Source organism: Phalaenopsis equestris, unplaced genomic scaffold (assembly GCF_001263595.1).
Source record: "Phalaenopsis equestris unplaced genomic scaffold, ASM126359v1 Scaffold000527, whole genome shotgun sequence".
In the NCBI taxonomy this organism is placed as follows: Eukaryota; Viridiplantae; Streptophyta; class Magnoliopsida; order Asparagales; family Orchidaceae; genus Phalaenopsis; species Phalaenopsis equestris.
Genome location: NW_018164967.1, coordinates 55,251 through 76,216, shown reverse-complemented (window position 1 = coordinate 76,216; position 20,966 = coordinate 55,251). Strand labels below are relative to the sequence as shown.

The 20,966-nt window shown below is 35.5% G+C and overlaps 3 protein-coding genes across 8 annotated transcripts in view; 1 reads left to right on the top strand and 2 right to left on the bottom strand.

Moving 5' to 3' along the window:
- Window positions 1-1,380: 1,380 nt before the first annotated feature.
- Window positions 1,381-6,836, top strand: LOC110028771 (putative G3BP-like protein; the record flags this gene model as incomplete). Its single annotated transcript, XM_020730754.1, is given in 6 exon segments — window positions 1,381-1,646; window positions 1,761-1,944; window positions 4,300-4,421; window positions 4,509-4,574; window positions 5,078-5,156; window positions 6,325-6,836. Coding segments are annotated over 6 exon segments (794 nt in total), but the record flags the coding sequence as incomplete, so codon positions are not given.
- A 3,441-nt stretch (window positions 6,837-10,277) lies between these two features.
- Window positions 10,278-14,498, bottom strand: LOC110028766 (cysteine-rich repeat secretory protein 3-like). Of its 2 annotated transcripts, none has more exons than XM_020730745.1 (3): window positions 13,585-14,498; window positions 12,026-12,133; window positions 10,278-10,492 (listed from the first exon to the last, which is right to left on the bottom strand). In XM_020730745.1, exons 1-3 carry the CDS (start codon window positions 14,345-14,347, stop codon window positions 10,485-10,487), a joined length of 879 nt encoding a protein of 292 aa, XP_020586404.1. In that variant the 5' UTR covers window positions 14,348-14,498; the 3' UTR covers window positions 10,278-10,484. The 2 variants fall into 2 exon arrangements, with proteins under 2 accessions (XP_020586404.1, XP_020586405.1); XM_020730746.1 differs by having other exon boundaries at window positions 12,026-12,128.
- Window positions 14,499-14,981: 483 nt separating this feature from the next.
- LOC110028767 overlaps window positions 14,982-20,966 on the bottom strand; it is a 12,892-nt gene continuing 6,907 nt past the window's right edge. For 3 of the 5 annotated variants that reach the window (XM_020730747.1, XM_020730748.1, XM_020730751.1), the window contains exons 7-8: window positions 17,856-17,920; window positions 14,982-16,981 (exon numbers count right to left, since the gene is read on the bottom strand). In XM_020730747.1, coding sequence (XP_020586406.1) covers window positions 15,137-16,981; window positions 17,856-17,920 — 1,910 coding nt within the window. In that variant the 3' untranslated portion in view covers window positions 14,982-15,136. The remainder of the gene's footprint in view (window positions 16,982-17,855; window positions 17,921-20,966) is intronic. The other 2 variants (XM_020730749.1, XM_020730750.1) reach the window with 1 other exon arrangement.

Here is a 20,966-nt window from a genome sequence, read left to right as displayed (position 1 = left end):
ACATATCTTCTTTTTGAAGTTTTTTTAAATAATAGGATTGTGCTCACTATTAATGGTGTGTTCCAGAGATTTGTCATGCTTTAACGTGACACAATTACTTGGGATGACTCGAATATTGCTTTGCGTTTGGCACAAAGTTTTTATTCAGATTTAATGTCAATAAGTTCATTGTTTAACTCATGCTGAGCAAATTGATGCAAAAATGCAGAGTCAATATGGTTTCTTTATTCATCCTTGATTATAACCGACCCTTTGTTGCTTTAGCTATTTAGTATTATCCTCTTATTTTTCTGTGGTTGTAATGCATCTTTGTTGTTCTTTCATCTTTGGGACTGTCACAACCTTATTTATTGCTTGTCCATCTTCAGTGCGATCACAATTTTTGGTTGGATTATCCTCTCTGGGATTATCGCTGTGTATGTGAAGTTTTGTTTTTGTATTTCTAGTTGGTTTTGTTATTTTATTGTCCGTTATACTATCATCTGTTTTCAAACCTTAAGAGCCATATGAAGTTTATGAATAATTTTCCGAGGCTTGTAATTATTCTTTTTTTTTTTTTGAATAAAAATTTTTATTCCAATTTTTCAATGTTTTTTGTGTTTGTTAAACGTGCCATTCTTTTGGGTTTGGTTCTAAGTGACACTATTTATTTCTTGAGGAAGTCTTTTTTTTTTTTGGTATCAATCTTTTGTTTTATTTCTTATTTCTAAATATTTTGGCGATCGACTTGCTAGAGTTCATGATGTTATTTGTTTGATGGAATTATAATTGTAGTTGTAGTGTAAAAATATTTTGGTTATGTTTGATTTTATGTGTATCCATTTTCTTTTTGATTTTATATGGTTTAATGTTCTCGATAATTTTTAGTTTCAAAAAATCATTTTATTATTGTTTGTTTTACTTCTTATATTTTCTAGTTTGCACTTAAGAGAAAGCGAGTTTTCATGTATTTAATGGTTTTTGATATATGAATTCTTATTTTCTTTATGTGATATACATTCATGACATTATTTTAGTTGCATCAGAAAACATAAATCTTAAACCATCCTGCATCAGCCATATATTTGGTTGCTGTTTTGCATGTTTCTTCATCATGAATGTCATCGTTTATCTTACACTTGTAACATCAGCTTGAAATGTTTTATGTTGAAAAAATGGTTCTCGTTGTGTATTTTTAATCGACCATTCTATCTATTCCTTGGATCCTAGCATGATTCATAAGATTTCTGGCATTTTTTTCTCGGTGTCCAATATTACCCCTGGTTGATTGTTATGGAATAGTCTAGTTTTTTTTGTAAAAGCATATGCAGATGTGTTTTATTTGTTCTTCACAATTTATTTTTTCAGCAGTAGTTTTTAGTTTTGAATATTATAATGCAGTGTCCAGCTACATGCTAGAAGAAGATATTCCTGCAGAAGATTATAACTCTACACCACTCTCTGCTGATGAAAATAACACACTCAACAATTTTTGTGTTCCTGAAGAACCAAATGAGGCTCCAAATCCTGATGAAATAGTTGATGAAACCCCTGCAGAACTGCCCACTTGCTCATTTTCAAGTGAGCCGCCAAAAGATATGCAGGAGCCACCTGCTCCTGTAGAGGAGCCTGTTAGGGAGCCACCAAAGCACACATATGCATCCATTGTATGTATAAGCATTTCTACTATAATTTTTTTTTTTGGTACACTTTGCATCAGATCTTAATTTTGTATCTTCAATCAAATATTCAAATGATGTAATGAAGTTAAAATTCAACAGTTGCGAACTTCAAGGCCTCATGCTGCACCACATTTATCTTCAATAAACAAGACAGGTGCAGTTTTGTCAGAGCGTCATCATGCATCACCGTCGACTCAGCTGCAGGCTCAACCCATTGTCTCTAATGCTTCAGAAAAGTCCAGCTCTGAGGTGTTGGATGAAGTTTCTACCTTTGAAGACGAAGGTTGGCCTTTATAGATCCTTTTTTATTATTTTTTATTATTTTTGGTATTTTTCTTGTTGATGGATTACTGTTCTTTTTATGCTGCTTATCGAGCTGATATGATGCCAGGAGTCTTTAGGCCATGCTCATGCTCAAAATGCCTATTTCACTGAGCATTTAAATCATATTGATATTTTATTTCTTGCTTATGATTTTTTTTTTGCTTTGAATAGCATAGAGATTGTTAAGTCTTAGAAGTTATTAGTATTGATTATTTTCTTTCTAGTTATATCATATTTTATGTTAGAAGTTATTAGTATTGATTTATTTTCTTTCCAGTTATTTCCTATTTTATGTCCTTTTTTATCTCCTGATGGTTATTAGGAATTGATTAATTGTAATATTAGAGATATGGGTGTCATGTCTTTCCTATTTTAGAATTTTTGTAACCTGTATTGATACACCTTTCATATTAATAAAATTATTTCACTCTATTTTCAAAGCCTACATGATATTGGAGCCTTGAAACAAACCCTAGAGTCTCTAGCGGAAGAGAAGATCGCCTGCCATCGAAAACTTCTGACAACCTGCAGGCCCTCCTGAACCACTCTACCTCCCTCTTGTAGCCTGTAGACCATCCGTAGGATTATTGCCCCTTCCAGCATCCGGCGGAAGTTCCCAACGCAAACATACTTCCCTGGCAACAGCAACCGCATGACCAGCTGGCAGAAGTTCCCCTAGGAGAGCTACTTCTCGGGCAATAGAATAGCCGCTCCTACAGGAGCAACCTACAAAAGTTCCCGTAGGAGAATTTCTTCCTGGGCAACTGATCAACTGCTGCTACAGCCTACAAGCGTAGCCTACAGGCCCATCAAACCGTGTTTCCTCGTCTCTGCAGTAAACAACAATCAGATGCCTTGGGCTAGCAAAACTTAGATCTGCAGAAAATAGCAACCTCCAAGGAACTCCTGGATAATGGCGACTGAAATGGCATTAAATTCGATCGTTGGTCCTTAAATCCTCTTTCGGAATTGCACAACCAAAGTTTCGACCAGCCTTTACCCTCGCCAGCCAGCTGCCGTCGTTCTCCAATCAAGTTCTCGATGGCATTCTCGAGAATGTGTTGTGCTTCTTGACCTCGTCTGTAAGTATTGGTTTCACAATGAGGCCTAGACTCGGATCAAGTTCGTTGCAACTGTGTTTCTGTCTTATCTCTCGCTCAAGTCTGCCTCAAGCGAATGACTATTGCTGACGTCGATCTCATGATCCTAGAAACATCCTTCTAGGATTTGTCACCTTTTTGCTACGACGGATTCACCACAATCGGCCCCGCCGCCATAGCAAAGAGATGCAGGCGTCTCTGATCTCTAGATCTGATGAACAGGTCGTTGAGAATGATGAGGGAGTGGTGGATTGGGTGTCATGCTTTCCACCAGGGATGACTTGCCTTGAGTCCCTGGTTTTTAATTGCATTGGTGATGTGAACCTTGAAGCTCTTGTGGCTGGTCTCCTTTTCGGAGACTGAGAGCCAAAGAGCACGTTTTTGTCTGTTGTTTCTTCCGGCTATTGGCCCGAGCGCTGCTGCAGCTCATTCATTTTGGCACCTGCTTTTTCTCCTCCTTCGAAGTAGGTAACTTCAGGCCTCTCTAAAGCCAACCTTTATGGCTTCCCAATCCTTGATCACAACTAATCATCTCAAATTAGTTATTACCCGTTGCCACAATCTTCAAATTTTTTGGGTTTTAGATTCGGTGCGTGACAAGGCCCTTCAAATGGTTGCTGCAACTTGTAAAAAGTTCAGGGAGGTTAGAGTGTTTCCTTTACCACAGGGGACTGAGGGTTCAATATCAGATGTCGGATTGGCAGAAATCTCCAAGGGTTGTAGAAAACTCCAATTAATCCTCTGTTTTTGTCAAACAATGACCAATGCCGCCATCATAGCCATATAGAACAACTGTCCAGATCTTTTTTTTTTTGTTGCAGGTGGTTGCAAGCCTTTTTAAGATCTTTTCCTGCTGCAAGCCCTTCGCCCGTTTTTTTTTTTCCGGTAGCAGGCCTCTTCGCCCGTTTTTTTTTTTCCTGTAGCAGGCCTCCTTCGAAGCTTTTCCGTGCAGCCATCAACGTTGGAAACTATTCCCTACAGGCAGCTGGAACTTCCTCCGCCTAATTTTTCCATGCAGACCTTTTTCGTAGCACTAACTTGCAACAAGCTTCCACCTACCTACATAATTCTCTCTGTTGTAGGCTCCTATGGAGTCTTTCTTCCAGCAACATATCCTCCAAAGTCTTATCTAGATTGTTCAATTAGCTAGATTAGCAAACGAAATTAAGCCTTAATCTGCTGAGTATTGACCTTGGATTTCTTTCTTTCTGCAGGTGATTCAAAATCTGTTTATGTGGGAAACATTCCACCAAATATTTCATCATCTGACCTTGAGCAAGAGTTCAGAAAGTTTGGTAGAATTACGCTTGATGGTGTTACTATCAGGAGCCGTAAGGTAAATTAACCAGCTTTGACCCATAATGCATTAATATTCTAGTTTCAGAAATCGCTAATTTACTTTTTTTTTATTTTTTATATGCAGGATGGTGGATTTTACTATGCATTTGTAGAATTCGAAGACGCTGTTGGTGTTCAAAATGCGCTGAAGGTTTGTTTCATTGTTCTCATCTCTACTTCTTAACATTACATAGCAGCAGGATTATATTTAGGTCATCCTTTGCAGATTTATCTGTTAATTCAATGTCCAGATGGGCTTTCTATCTGAGACACTTTTAATAAAACTCAACTGGATTTGTCCTGGAAATTTTCTTCTCACAATGCTTACCTTTCAATTTGTAAATTAAAATTTAGAGGCATTTCATTTCTTTTTGAAATATTATCTACTCTCTGACACCGATCACGTGTTTATATATATATATTAACATCTCTAAAACTAAATCAATGAAAATACTAAGGGCTTGTTTGGGATCAATTTTGTTTAGTGTTACATGCTTTTGAAAAATAAAGAAAAAAGAAAATAGAAAAAAAAAGATAAAATATTAAATTGATTCCAAACGACCCCCAAGTATTTGACCAACATATTGCAGCTGTGTTTATTTACTGTTGCTTGCAGTTAAAAAGCTTCAGAAAAGCTGTCTTGTTATTTTGTAGGCTTCTCCAGTGCAGTTGAATGGGAGGCTGGTCCACGTAGAGGGCAGGAGGCCAAACAGTGGTGCGTCACGAGGAGGAAGTAGGTGTTCTTAATTCTTAAAATTTCTTTCTTCGCTCTCTTCTAAATTTAAAGTTTGCTTTTTCAACTTGTTTTATATCTCAAGTAATATAGTTATAGCATTGAAGATCGAATTCTCGGTTAGAGGATGATTAGAGAGTCCTTGATTTTCAAGATCTTGCTTTTTAGTTAATTTCCTTTGCCACTATGATTTCTGATTGCATTTCTTTTGTGTGCTAAAAGGTTGTGATTTACTGTTGGCTTATTAATCTGATTATAGTTTGAAAAAATGCAAATATCACAGCAGGATGTCCCTACTTCTTGTCAGAAATCAATCAAACCGGTTTTTTAACTTGTTAATATTTGTTAGGGGGATTGACATACATGCCACTCATTCCTTATGTATTTACGTGTTTAACACATAAACTTCAAAAGTTATTTTTGGGGAATTTACATGCATGGCACCAAATTTTTACGCTTTTACTTATCTCACACCCAAACTTTGATTTTTACATCCAAAGCATCCTACTTGAGTAAATTATGTAATCCACTTTTCATACATCTTTTCATACACAGGAAAAGATGCTTGGCTTGTAAAAACCAGTTTGGCTGTGAGATGAGTAAATGAGAATTGTGTGTTATGTATGTAAATTTCCGTTTATTTATATGATACCTCCTAAATCTTTAACAACACAAAAAATCTACTGATGTTAATCTTTCTAAAGTGAACATGCCCTGTTATACCACACAATTCCTATGTTATATGAATGTTATATGGAAGATTTACTTGCATACCACACAATTCCTTTGTATTTACGTATCTAACACCTTAATTTTGATTTTTACCTTTATACAACTTTATATAAGATTGAGAAAGTATAGAAGTTAATCAAAGTGGTATTTTTGATGTGATATGAAAGATTTGAGCGTTATAAATGTAAAAAAATAAAGTTTAGGTGTTAGATTTGTAAATGCATTAGAATTTTGTGAAATATCTTTAAATGCTCCTATAAATTTCTAAGTTGAGTATTAAATGTGTAAATAGATGAGAATTGTGTGGTATGTATTTGAATTCCCCCAATAGTTACATAATATTCTTTTAGCATATGGTATGAAAAGTCTATGCTACCATTAAGGTTTTTATTACGTTTCTTGATTAGATTGCCTTTTTTATTATTTAAACTCTTAGGGAGGGGCAGAGGAAGGGGAGGCTACAACTTGGAGGCCTCGAGAGGCCGTTTCGGCAGCAGGTCTTTTCGACAATGACATGCTGAAAGGCAGTCATCTCCGGCGAGCTTCATGTCATGAAAAGGGAATGCAAGGAAGCTAGTTTTATCATTGGAATGGAAGGACTCTCTAACTTGAGATATTTCAATAATCATATGATATTCTTCCACTACGAATAGGCTCATTGCCTGTTGGTAGAGCTACAATATGTTTTCTAGGGGGGTTTTTGTAACACCTTTTTTTTTTTTTTGGCTTCAGTATTGTTTGTATGCATCCTCATCAAAATATTATTGATCTCATTCTAATGATTTATGGGTTAGCAATTGCTGTATTGATGTGTTCTTCCTTCTTGATCTAACACCACTTTGGGAAGTTTATAATGTGCCATTGACTTTTATAAATAGAATATTTGTCTTTTACTGTAGGTTTGTCAAAGATGGATTTAATTTTTGTTTAGTTTTGTGGAAAATTAAAGGATTTAAAGGTTTTATATCATAATTATATGGACATATCCATATAATGAAGTGTATTATTTAATGCAATGCAATTAGAAATTCGATTGGAGTGCTTTAATATTTATTAATTTTATTTATGACATGAAATTCAATGAAAATGTAAATCATGTGTGCTTTTCACTAAAATTTGGACTGTTTGAGGTCATTTTTTATTTTTTAATTTTGATTTTTTTTTAATCACTTATCTTCTATGGGAAGGGATTTTATTTTTGTTTTTTTTTTCAAAATATGCTTGTTTAGTACATTATATAATATATTTACAACCGATTTCATGGAGCAGAAATAATAGCGAAGGAGGATTGTTAATGCATTCTTTTTGGCCCAATGCCCCCAAATATAAATTATGTATGGGGCATATAAGGACTTACTAAGAGGTGTAAACCTTATGAAAATTTATGACCAAAGTTTTATGGTCCAGCTCATTTTAATAGAAAAATATGAGCTTGTGAACTGAAGGTTTTCATCACTGTATTAATTTTATAATATATTATAGATTGCATTTCATGTGCTCTTTATCAATCACTCATAAAAAAATATTTTTCTTATTAGGATCTGTAGAATTCTACAAAAAAATATTTTTTCATTGTACAAGAAATAACCCAAGTTCCTTAATTCGATCAATTGCGAGCTAAATACTCTCAATTTGTAACTTTTTCTTTTGATATAGTGATTTCTCCTTGTTTATCCGTGATTTGTCCGGAGTTTTTTTATGAAGGATTGTTGAATAGAAAAATTTACCTACATACCTCGGATGCGAGAGCTTCCTAGAGTCGCGAAACTATAGTTCGCGGCACAGTAGCTGCTACAGTACCAAAATCCAACCCTTCTCCCCATTCTTTTTTTCATTTCCCTCCCTCTTCCCTTACTTTTCTATGATTTTCCTACTTTATTTCCTACCTACTCTATGCCTGTATTTTCTATTTCTTTCATTTCCTAAGCATTACCATTATATTTACAAATTTTCATTATATATGTGCGTTGTTGAGTGCTTTAGGATTTAGATTTGGATGAATGTAGATTTTGAGTGATGTCTTTGATGCGTTCTTCCTTTTTGGAGGCTATACTCGATGACGACAAGTTGCTATGGCTATAACTCGTCCAAAGTAGTGTACCGTTTCCAAGATTCGAGGTGGTGCTCTGGTTGTAAGTCAACCCTGACGTGACATTTATCATTTCGTAACCCCTCCAACCTCTTCCAATAACCACAAACCATTTTCTCCACTGTCATCCAAGCCTCTATCATCCTTTCCGTCGCTGCCCATTCCTTGGGCCTCTTCCCTTTTTCTAGGATTGTAATCGAGCCGAGTATATCATAGTTCGGACTTGGCTTGATATAATTATAAGTTGCATATAATTATAAGTTGCTCGTTGCTCATATTCGACTTGAGCTTGTGTTAAACTTTGATATTTGTTCAAGCTTGGCTTGTTTACATTTTTCATTAATTGAACTTGTTTTGTACTTCATTTGTTTATGATAATTGAACGAGTATTTCAACGATCTAAAAATTCAAACGAATATCACAATTCAGAGATAAGAAATTCAATAAATAATTTTAAAAATTTGATCGCAGTTACTTAATTATCGATTATAAACTCTAAAATCTTTGAACTTTACTAACTAGTTGCATTATTCGTAATGATAAGCTACACTAGTTTAAATTTTGTAACTGATAAATTATAGGGATGATCATTTACTTAAATCATATTATCAATAAAAGAATATCAATAATATTATTCATACAATACTATCTTACTATTATATGTATAATTATATAAATTCTAGCTTTTTAAATTTTATTTAAATAATATAAATATATGATACAAGCTATCTTTTAGCTTAATATTGAGTATTTAACAAGTTACTTATTGAACAAAAAACGAGTTTACTTGTGGACATAAATGAATAAGTTCGACTATTTTCATATTTAACTCATTGAAGCTTCGAGCATTTAAAAATTATTTAAGCTTGTTTAATTACTAATTTGAATGAACATGATCGAGTCTTGATCAAGTCGAGTTCGGGTTGATCATCAAGTGCATTGGTTCATTTACAACCCAAACTATTGCCTCCAAACCCTCTGCGACTAGCCCCTGCCGCCAACAGGACCTCCTAGGCATGTCTCTGCTGTTGTCCAGCCACTGACACCTGTTATAGCTAATGTCCAACCACCGACGCCTATCCCCGTTATTGTCCAACCCCTTGGACACCAGTGCCTGCTGCCATCCAAACCCCACAACCAGTCTGTTGTTGCCTCAGGCCACCATAGCTCCCTCGTACCACCCTTTAGCAGCCCGTTTCCAGCCACCACCCAACCATCAGATTATTTACCGCAATTGTCCAGTACCTTCCGCACTGTCCAACTATTGTTCAATCCACCCCAATCGCCTTCCAACAGTTGCTCGGTCCACCATCATCTTTGATGTTGTCCAGGCCTCCATCCTCATTCCCACCGCTGCTCAGGCCTTTGGCCTTGTCCCTGCCTGACCCCTATAGAACTGCCCGAGCCTGTCCTTGCTATTGTCCAGCCACCCGCGCCTATCACAGTTGATGTCTAGCCACCAGTGCCTATTCCCCGCTGGTCGTTTAAGTATTTTGTGTTGTTTTATATTTTCGTTGTCATCTTCTCCTTTCCCTTTGTATTTTGTATTGTCGTTTATTTCATGTTCATAAGAGTCTCATTGGTACCATTTTGAACTCAATAATAATAATAATGATTATTTTCATGCTGGCTTGAGTTTCCTTAGTATCAACCTCCCAACTCTTAATATATTTAAATATCTATAACTTAAACGTGCGTATATCTATGAAAGAAAATGTCTTTCACTTCCCAAAAATAAATGATAGCATATTTGATATTAAAGATTTGAACATTATGCATATAAACATAAAAGTTTACATGGTAAATATATAAATACATAAAATTATGTGATATGTATGTAAATGCCCCTCTAACATATGTTGACTTTTGTTGAATTTCATTCGAATTTTAAAATGAAAGTTATGAATTTTTCAGAATTGTAATTCTCTAGCAATTGTTTTGATGTGTCGGCATCTCTAAATGACTCTATAGCATTTGGTTATATGTACTGACATCTAAAAACATAAATCATTAACTTTCGATGACAATGATGAAGTATAAATATCAAATTTCGGGTGTTAAATATGTAAATACATAAGAATTGTGTGGTATGTATGTAAATTTCACAATCAATTAACATTGTAACTAACAAGAATCATATAATTTGAATAAAAAAATCACTTGATATCACTTTCTATTTACAAAAAGTCTCATCATTTTTCCATAGATTTACATACAACTACTTTTATTAATTTCACAATATTTACATCAATATATATATATATATATATATATATATATATATATATATATATTGTATGTATGTATATAGTGCAGTCAAAATCTTTTCTTTTAAAAATAGAAATAAGAAGCAAAGAGAATCACTTACATGTCCAAATTGCAGAGAACCAAATATAATTTCCTTTTATCTTCCCAGTTCTGTTGATGGTAGACAACACATTGCTTGAGAAATATTGCACATAACTTGCTTTGTCCCAAATGACATTCAAACCTTCACACCAAGAACTTCAGAAATCTGGAGAAAGCCAAAAAGAAAAAAAAAAAATACAAACTGAAGTATTTCCCGAGCAGTTTTAGAAGCTTTTAGATGGAAGGGGCTCGAAATTAAGCCACACATAATGAGAAAATATTATGTATGATAAATCGAACGTGTGATTGACAGCGTAGAATGTACTACACTGCCGTACAGACGGCGCGGTGCGATCAAAGGTGTCATGAGAGGCATAAACTGTAGGATTCAACATACAACCATCAACATCGATGTCATTTATTAGTGTATGGAGCATTAAGGACCTTAGTTGGGCTTTACAAATGAAAAAGTTTGCCTAGAATATTTTGATTAAACTTTTGCTCATGAAGAGTAAAAAAAACAATAGAATCTATGTTGAAATAGGTGTAATATATATATATATATATATATATATATGCTTTATTTTGTAGTTAAATATTGCAGTAATTTTAAAGCAAATCAAATGACATCAAGGTTCCAATTGAGTTCTATTGCAAACCCTCCTTCACACACTGTTAGTCCCATCAATGTCTTCCCTAAAGAGCATAACCATATATACTGTTCTCCTTCACACACGACCAAACCAGTCGTAGTTTTTCTTAAAGAATTTTGTCATCAACCCATGTAATGTTTTCCATCTTATATAACATCGATCATTTGGCTAACCCTCCTAGCTTCCAATTTCTCGAGCAACGTCATTTCATTCTCCCTCACGCATTATCTCGCCGGTCCACAAACCTTCCCTCGATTCAAAACAAAGTTTCTGAGCTTGCCTAATACCGAGCTTCGAACAAAACAATAATTCAAATCAAATTCTAACCACTTCAAATTAGATTAAAAAAAAGTGCAAATCACATTCGAATGAATTATAAGTCTAATAAGCAATTCGTAAATACGAAATGTTATTTCCAACTAGGTGTGCTTCTGTCCTAAGAAAACTTTCGGGCATAACTCTCCAAGAAAACAAAAAGAGAAAATTTTAGCCAATTACATGCATATTAACTCTTCAAACACGTTTTCAACTGACAAATTTGACAACTAAAAGAACATGAGCTAAGATTTCTAGTACTCTAAGGAGGTGCTTGGTAGCACATTTTAAAGAAGATTTATGTTAAGATTTAAGGTAAATCTGCAAACGCAAAAAACAACAAGTTAAATCCAAAATTCAGCTAAATCCATTATTTTGTCCTCCATAATGTAAATCCCAATTTTTTTAAATCCGACCAATGGGTGGATTTAACAGACTTAACAGATTTGAGGAGGCATATTTCTCTCATTGCACAGGAGAAGGAGGTGATCACCAAAGATTAAGAAGGGATTTACTAGATTTAACTTAAATCATACCAAACATCTTTGAGGATTTATGATTTGATAAATCCGTATTTATAGGATTTACTTTAAATTTTCAGTGCAGCCAAACACCCACTAAAAAAATTAAAACCAAACGAAAGGCTTTTCCAGTATTGGCAGAACAAGCAGGACATTTGAAAAGTCAATAACATTCTGAAAGATCAAGTTAGTTTACTTATGAATGCTCACCATCTTTCTTTTTCATTAGAGATCTGGCAAACAGGAGACAAATCACCAGGAATCCCAGAGCTGCAAATCCTCCCACTATAATGGCCACTGTCTTCCCTGTATGCTGACCTAATTCAAAAACATAAACAACATTAAAGGCCATTCAAAAGTTCATGTATACAGATAATATGCAATTTTATCTTCTTCTTTTTTGTTTTGTTTGATATAATGAAATTCACAGACAGCCATGGGAAAAATTCATAGGATTCTACCAAACAAGTAAGTTTCCCCAACTCATGGTTATATGACACATGGATCCTGATTTGGGAATATAGATATAACGTAGCGCACGAATGAGCTACATCTATTAATGAAAATATAAGATAAACTCATTTTTGACATGTTTTTGTAGGCCAGATGCAAAATGTTCTTGCGAAGAGTACTGGCTGGTTTGACTAAATCATACCTTGAACCTTTGGCCAATTTGTTCAAAGTTCCAAAACAATTTTCACATATAAAGGCCAAATCGTTCATAATTGATAGTCTAACCGGGGAACCGCTGAACTGATCATGTTTTTGATGAACCGTTTGATTTAAATGACAATCAATTTATGGCATTTTGCCTGTGTTAAATGACTAGAAATAAGAGTTAGAAAACAAAACTAATTAAATCTATATACTATAATTTCTAAACTCTTTGAGATTGAATATTTCATAAATATAAGAAGAGACTTTAGTAAATTTTTTCTAATTTTGGTTGTCATTGACATTTCAATCTAGTGTTCTTGATGTTTTCACAAACATTTGTTGAAGTGTATGATCAATATAGAAAGCATTGTGAAAAAAACTCAAAATATCATATTTAAATCATTTTCAAAAATATTAAATGAAAAATACTTTGATTTAGAAAATTGTATATTAAATTGAAGAAAATAGCACAATTACAATATCGTTACATCTTTTAAGTCATATAAATATAAATTTAACAATCACGATGTCATTTAATTTAGGGAACTTATATACGTAGACTCAATTCCTTCCTATGTATTAACACGTCAACCATCCAAATTTCAATTTTTACAGACAGACCACCTGATTCCTATATTTTCAGCATAGGTTGGGTGGTTTGTAAGAAAAAAATGAAAGTTTAGATAGTTGATATGTTAATACATACTAATTGGTATGTAAATCACCCTTTAATTTATGATTTAACCGTTTTTAAATCTCTCAACTTTGAAACTCTTATATCTTGGAATTAAGCGGTTAAACTTACTTATTCATGCAAGCAATCTTCGTCAGTTAGTTGACAGCTAATCTTTCAACCAAGAGACTCTAAGTTGAAGATCTTGCATATGAGAGAATACTAGGTGCGACAGACCGCCCATCCAGACCTATCCAGATGGGGCCGTGCTGCTGTGTATCGCACGGAAGCCCATCCGGACCATCGTCGGGACATGCGGTTGCCGCAAGTAATATTTACCCCTTACATATATATGTATTTGTTTTTAAATTCACTGAAAATATGCAGGAAACTTCAAAAGTAAAAGGTAAGGAAAACCAAGAAGTTCACCAAAACAAACCTCCTCCACCTCCACCTCCACCATGGCCGCCTCCATCAGTGGGAGCTCCATTAGGGTAGTAACTATAGCTAATATAGCACTTATCGAGGTAAACTTGCCCGGAGTTAGCACCACCGCATTCAACTTGCGATTTCTGAACTGCTTGCTCAACGCACTCGCTGCAATCGGCAGAGGAGAGATCTCCCTGGCACTGCGCCATGGCGTAAACAGACTGGTAGGTGGTCGCGTCGAAGCCACCGCCGGCGGCAACCCCACTCCGCAGGCTTGAGAGCGCCGTATCTCTCTTCTCCTCAAACTCTTCACCGCCTCCGTTCCCCGATCCGCACGTCTTGTAAAGCATCTGCGTGCCGGATACCGGCGGGAATCCAACAATCTCGTAGAGCGCGTAACATCCGGCAAGCTGGACACGCGCGGCGACGGTATCGCCGCAGAGGATGCTCCACAAGGAAACAGCTTTAGCAACGCAGGATGAGCAATCGGCGGAGGAGAGGTCACCGCGGCATTGGAAAAGGGCGAAGATGGATTGATCGGAGGATGTGGTTCTAAAAAATCTGGCTGTGGAGGATTGGGACATGAGAGTGGATGAGAGGGAGGATAGGGCTTGCTGGGATGAGGCGGCGCCCCCACCGGAGAATTGCTGGTTGGCGCAGCCCTTATAGATGAGGTCGAAAATGGAGGCGGCGGAATAGGCTGTGGTGAGGAAGAGGAGAGTCAGGAGAGTTGCAGACAAGAGGGAGATCGGGGGAATGGAAGCAATGGCCATCTAGGGTTTTGGTTTCCCTTCCACTGCTTCTACTCGATCTCTCATTTTTTTCTTCAGAAATTGTTCATTGTTCGGCTTGAATTGATAAGAGTTAGGGGCCCTCCTAGTGTATTAAAATTTAAAAGTTTCAGTTTTTCCTGACTAGTGATTTGCCCACCAACTGTTTGTTGTTTTGATTGCTCCAATTGCAGTGATTGGCTAGAAGATGTAGAGAATAGTGATAATACTTAAATGTTTTAGTTTATTTAAATAGTTAAGTAAACGTTAATATGCATGATTCAAACTTGTGAAAAATTGAATAGTTAAGTAAATGTTAATATGCATGATTCAAACTTGTGAAAAATTGAACACTCGATCATTATATCACGAGTAAGTGCATAATTTTACTTAAAGTTTCTTTCATAAGAAAACACGTCTTTGTATCAATTGAATGTACTAAAGTCATTTAAGATGTCACATGAACCTTGATGAGCACATTCTTTTAAATTTATTATAATCTATATTTTATTTTTAACTTAATTATATAGCTTCTAGCTAATCATTTATAAAACTTATCATAAATGCAGTACATATGCTTAAATCAAATTGTCAAATATTTATAATTGGAAAACTGATTTAAAATATGCCAAATAAATTAAATTTAAATAAGTTAAAGTTTCCGGCATGAATTTAGAACTTCAAATACATAAAAACCAGATAGACATCAGAGAAAAGTTATCCTGCTACTTCACTTCATAGCAATGAATCACAGATCTGCTAGAAACAATAAAACTAAAACATCATGTAGTTTCATGCAGTAGACTGAATGCCTTTTTCAAAGGAATTTGCATTTTCAGTCAGTGTGTAATTTGATCTTACACTCTCCAGAAGAGAGATGTAATAGAAGTCTTCCATATGCTGCATAAGAGCAGTCCCATCTCTGATTGATTCAAGGAGATTTATCTCAGTCTGCAGTATCTTCTCAATCAGCTGCTTTTCACCTTTCATAAACTCACTAACAAGAGCATCTGGTGTAGCCTCTCCAATCACATCTCCCTCATATCCATCTCCTCTAAATTCTCTATTCAGCATGGCCTTCTCTAAATCTCCAGCTGCAAGGTAGACAGGTTGAGCCACATGGCAGTAGCCCATCAGCCGCGGAACGGTCGGAATAATATCCCTATGGTTCACAACTCTCCAGCTATCTTTAACCTTCTCATTGTATACATCGGCGAATCTTCTATTTCCAACCCTTGGAGAACCAAAATTATACATTGTAACCGAAATCGCACCATGCTTTGCCATTGGACTTGTTGAAATCTCAAGAGTAAGAAGTGTTGCCAGCGCACCGCCTAAACTATGCCCGGTAACATAAACATTCCACTTTGGCATGCTCTCTAAATGATCTTCTTCGTCGTAACCTATTGCAAGCTTGATAAGCATCAATATTCTGGTTCGTACGGAGTCATAAGCGTTTAAAAATCCACCATGAACCTGCACTGCTTCCTGCTTGAAGTCCCCACCTAACCTCTCAGGGTTCAGCTCAGCAGGTAAAAACATTAAATCAGTTAGCAAATCCTTCCACTTTGCTTGTTCAGTGCCTCTGAAAGCAACAACCAATCTTCTTCTTAGAGAATCACGCCATATGGCAACTTGAGTGTCTGTAGAAGCATTGTCAAGGAAACAAATCTTCTCAAATTCAGATTTAATGAAGCTTGAACGACCCAAGGAAGTGGCGAGCATAGCCCAAGCCTCCATAGCACTCTCAGCACTAGAAAATAGTACCCTCATCTCTTCTGCTCCTTTAGAACCCAATGTGATTCCTTTGCTGGAGCTATCACTTCCTTCTTCATTTGAAGGCCCTCCATCCTTGTAACTATCTCTATTGTTTCTTCGAACATCCAGCAACGTTGAATCATCTTTTTGTTTAGAAAGGGCCCTTGCAAGCACTACCAATGCTCCAAAAATTGTTTCAGTCTGACTAAGTACATCCCAAGATGCTTTTCTGATATCTTTAGAAGAAGATGGGGCATGATTTGAGGAACGTTGGCCTGTTTCAGCATTGTTCTTAAGCCCATTTTCTGGAGTTGCAAGTCCATACTCAGCATACTTTTCTTCTGCTGATCTACGCAGTTGTATGCCCATCTTGTTCAGCAAATCAAATCCATCCCAACTTTTGATCTCAGGAAGATTGAAACCAAGCTTCAGGAACACTTTTTGGTTGATAATATCACTAAAGGTTGTCCAAAAATATTCAGCTTGCGGAGAGTCATTTATTTTCCGCTCCATCAGATAATTTCTTCCATTTGAATCATTCATATTCTCAATCTTGTGTCCTGCCACTGAGCTCTGCATAATCATCTCTTCCTTCGAGGCTTCATTTGAACTACTACTGGCATTTGATAATTCTCTTGGTTCGTTAGAATCATCATTTTTGCCATTACTAAGAGGGGGAAGAAGCTTCACATAATTATAATTAAATGACTTCAACTGTCCAAAAGCAGACTCTACAAATTGACTAACATTCAAGCTTTCGGATCCAAGAGCCAGTCTAAGTGCAGAGCCCAAACTACTCTTCAAAAGAAAATCAGAGACAAAGGGTATTCTCCACCACTCTTTTTCTTCAGAAATTTCATCATAGCTCTTATATTTGATCTGTGAAATAATATTGAGTTAACAAATCATTAGTTTAGTAGTCACAATGCTGTTAACACTAGTTGCATGTCTGAAGAGAAAAAGAAAAAAACAAAAGGAGTGCTATAAGAATTATCAAACCAAATAAGAAACAAAATATAGAGTAACTAAGATAAAATAAAAGAACAACTGGGAGTTGCAAATAAACTTCATTCTTCAACTAAACAGCGTTGCAAATAAGCCCTTCATATTGACACAGTGCTATAGTTTTAATTACAAAAGAAAAATAATATATTGCAAGTATTCAAAAGATCTTTCCCTTCTACTCGATTTCCCATGAAGCTTGTTAAAAGAAAAATACTATATGATAAGAAATATAAAGATCTGTTAGACATAAAAAAAAATACCAAATTAAATTTTACTCGAAAGAATAATAACATCATAAAGAGCATGTTAACAATATTATTTTCTTCGCAATGAAATCAAAATGGAAACCTTAAACAACAACATTGGATTTAGATATGGTTGGCTCACATACAATGTTACAATTCTTCAAACCTCAGGATATCAATCAGATACTGGTCCTATGTTTATTTATGAACAGAAGACCCTATTCACAGCCATTTAGATACTACAAAAGAATATCTAAATTATCATTGATGAATGAGTAAGATGGCCATGTTTTGCAAATCATAAGATCATCATATTAAATCAAATAAATAAATATGCGCAAACCCAACACTTGCATTAGGATGGTTTTAGTTCAAGAAAGCTTCAAAGATAGGGGCATAAATGCATAAATAGGCACACGGAGGATGAAAATTGAAGGCATCCTTTGTTTTCTAGCCACCTAGCTGGGATAAAGAAGAATAAACTGATAAAAGACAAAGATTACCTCCAAATAGATCTTGCCACAACCACCAATGCCCTCTAGTTCAACCATGACCTCATGCAAATTGCCTGAAAAACTACAAGTCAGTCAACATATGGCTCAAAGTTCATCAACTTTGATATTTGATTTAATCATTCATCACGCACGTAAAAAAGACACTAACAACCACATATTATAGAGACGCCCTTTTAAAAAAATTAGTTTTATGCAAGTATTTCACCAATTGAAATCTCCCAATACATGTGAGATATCATCAATAACCTGTATATCTATATCCGTGGGATTTGAAAATTTGTACACTTTAGAATCACAATTATTATCCAGCATAATCAGAGCGGTCATAAGAAAAAAAATAATTTTGATATCACATTTAAAGTACATGTGTAGATATACGTGCACGTATGTATGTATACACACACACACACACACACACACATATCTATGTATAAATGTAAAGTTATGTATGTGCATATCATTATTATTAAAAACAGACTTTGAAAGCTAGTGCTAAGAAATTATTGCGTTTCACTTCACATCTATCTCATGCTTATAAAATTGGCGGAGTTCAAGTTCTAGGTGTCAAGCATGAAGGCGTTCACAAGAAGTGCTTATGAGTTTGTCTATTGTGTATTTATTTGCAATTGAGTCAAAGGTTTATCAGGTAGAGCAAAAGGGATTCTGAGTCCGTAGCTTAGACCTAGCAATCAACGCAAGGCACTAAGGGTCTGTTTGGGAGCGCTTTTTAGGTGCGGCGCGGTTATTACACTATTACACGCGCGAAAGTCACCTGTTTGGTTCGCGACTTCGGGCATTTGGGCGGCGGAAGCGGAGTGAAAGCGGGCAGTGGCATTACCATCGCGTCTCCCGCTTTTGTCCAAAACTTTTACCCTTTACCCCGCGTCTACCCTTGGTGATTTCCCGTTGCTTCCCCGCGTCTACCCTAAGGTCATTCCTCGCTGCTTCCCTCGCGTCCCCTTCTCCTTCTTCTCTTTCGTCGTCCCTCGACCGACAGACCTAAGGTAAGAAGAGCCATTTTCTTCTTCTATTTGCCGATCTGAGGAAGCATGTGCGTTTTGCGGCTCCTATTGTCTTCTCCTTCTCACCTCTTTCCTGTTTCTGCCATTCTTCTTTACTCCATCTTTCGTGTGGTGGATCTGTAGCTAAATGGCTTCTTCTTATTACTACGATCTTATGGCATACGAAGATCTGTAGCTAAATGCCATTCTTCTTTACTTCCTCTTTCTTCTTCTATTTGCCGAATATAAGTTCATGTACCGAAGAATCTTGATGGCATGACAAATTAAAAGGCTGCATTTAACTGATGTTTTTCTGTTTCCTTACAAACAAATATTTTCTTAGCCCTCTTCATTGACATCTATAGCATGAACCTAAGCATTTCTTTCTTAAAAATTATTTCTTTACCTGATTATAGATTGAAATGATGTGTACTCGAAAGAGCATGAAGGGGTATATCAAACAAGCATTTCATCTTGAAAAAAAGTTTATGAAATTACGGTACATGAACTTATATTCTGGAATGCTAATTTAAAAAGATTATGTCGATAAATCTCAAAAAAAATGGATGATCATGCAGAATTAGTGATGTAGTACTGAAGTTTATATTATTATTTGCCTGTAGAAAACACAATGTGAAGTAGTTGGGTTCTGTAGTTGGGTGTACACTGCAAATATAAGTAGTTAGTTCCTGAAATATGACGCCCTTGCAGAAATTTATTTGACTGCATCAAAATTTCTATTAAATTGGATTATTCGTGTCAGAGGTGCTCATATTGGGTGATTTGCAATTGTTTTCACAATGTATATAGCAAACTTTTTGAATTTAGATACAGTGGAACATGAAAAAATCATTATTTTGCATAACATAATTTAATTTGATGATTTTTGTTTGGGGTACAAAAGTATTCTTTGTATTTGAGTGGGGAATTGAATTTAGCTCCAAGTTTTTAGACAGCATATTTGAAAAGAAATATTATTTCTCTTAAGTTCATCTTTAAATTTTGTTATGGAAGTGTGATGGTTGGGTTTGCTGTTTGTTATGCAACATATCTGAATTTGTTATGCAGATATCCATGAAAATTTTGCTGAACATTCTAGACATGAAAATTTTGTTATGGAAGTATTTGAGTGGGGAATTGTGTTATGGAAGATTCTAGACATGATATTTGCCAATTTGTTATGCAGCATATCTGAATTTCATTCTATAGAACATATGGTGTCGTCTTTAAGGTTGTTTTACATTAGAGATAGTTTGGTGGTATAAGCATGTATGCACCTGCTGATGGAAGATTCTCGTTTTGGAAGTATTTGAGTGGGGAATTGAATTTAGCTCCAAGTTTTTAGACAACATATTTGAATAGAAAATGTGATCTTCTATCATGGCTCTTTTGAACTCATCAACTTGCTAACTCATATGCTACTCATATGATAAATTGCTCAAATTTTTTTATAATAGCCATTCATCAAAATTGAATGCTCTTCTCGGTTTGGTTATTTTCTGAATTTCATTCTAAAGATGTTTCTCACATCCAAAAAAAACAGGAAGAACGTTTGCTGAAGAGTTTTTGGGATTTTGTTTTATTATTGGAAACATTTTTATTTGCTTAACCTTCAAACTATCGGGGTTTGCTTTGGTTTGGTGTGTTGCAGCTGAACCTTGACATTGATAGTTTTTTATTTTTTGTTCTTTGGTTTGATGGAGCTGGGTTTTTGGAAATCTGCTGGTTGTTTTGCTTGGGTTTGCTGAAGCCGAACCTGCAGAAATCCATGATAATTGCCAATTTGTTATGCTGTTTTACATTAGAGATAGTTTGGTGGTTTAAGCATGTATGCACCTGCTGATGGAAGATTCTCGTTTTGGAAGTATTTGAGTGGAGAATTGAATTTAGCTCCAAGTTTTTAGACAACATATTTGAATAGAAAATGTGATCTTCTATCATGGCTCTTTTGAACTCATCAACTTGCTAACTCATATGCTACTCATATGATAAATTGCTCAAATTTTTTTATAATAGCCATTCATCAAAATTGAATGCTCTTCTCGGTTTGGTTATTTTCTGAATTTCATTCTAAAGATGTTTCTCACATCCAAAAAAA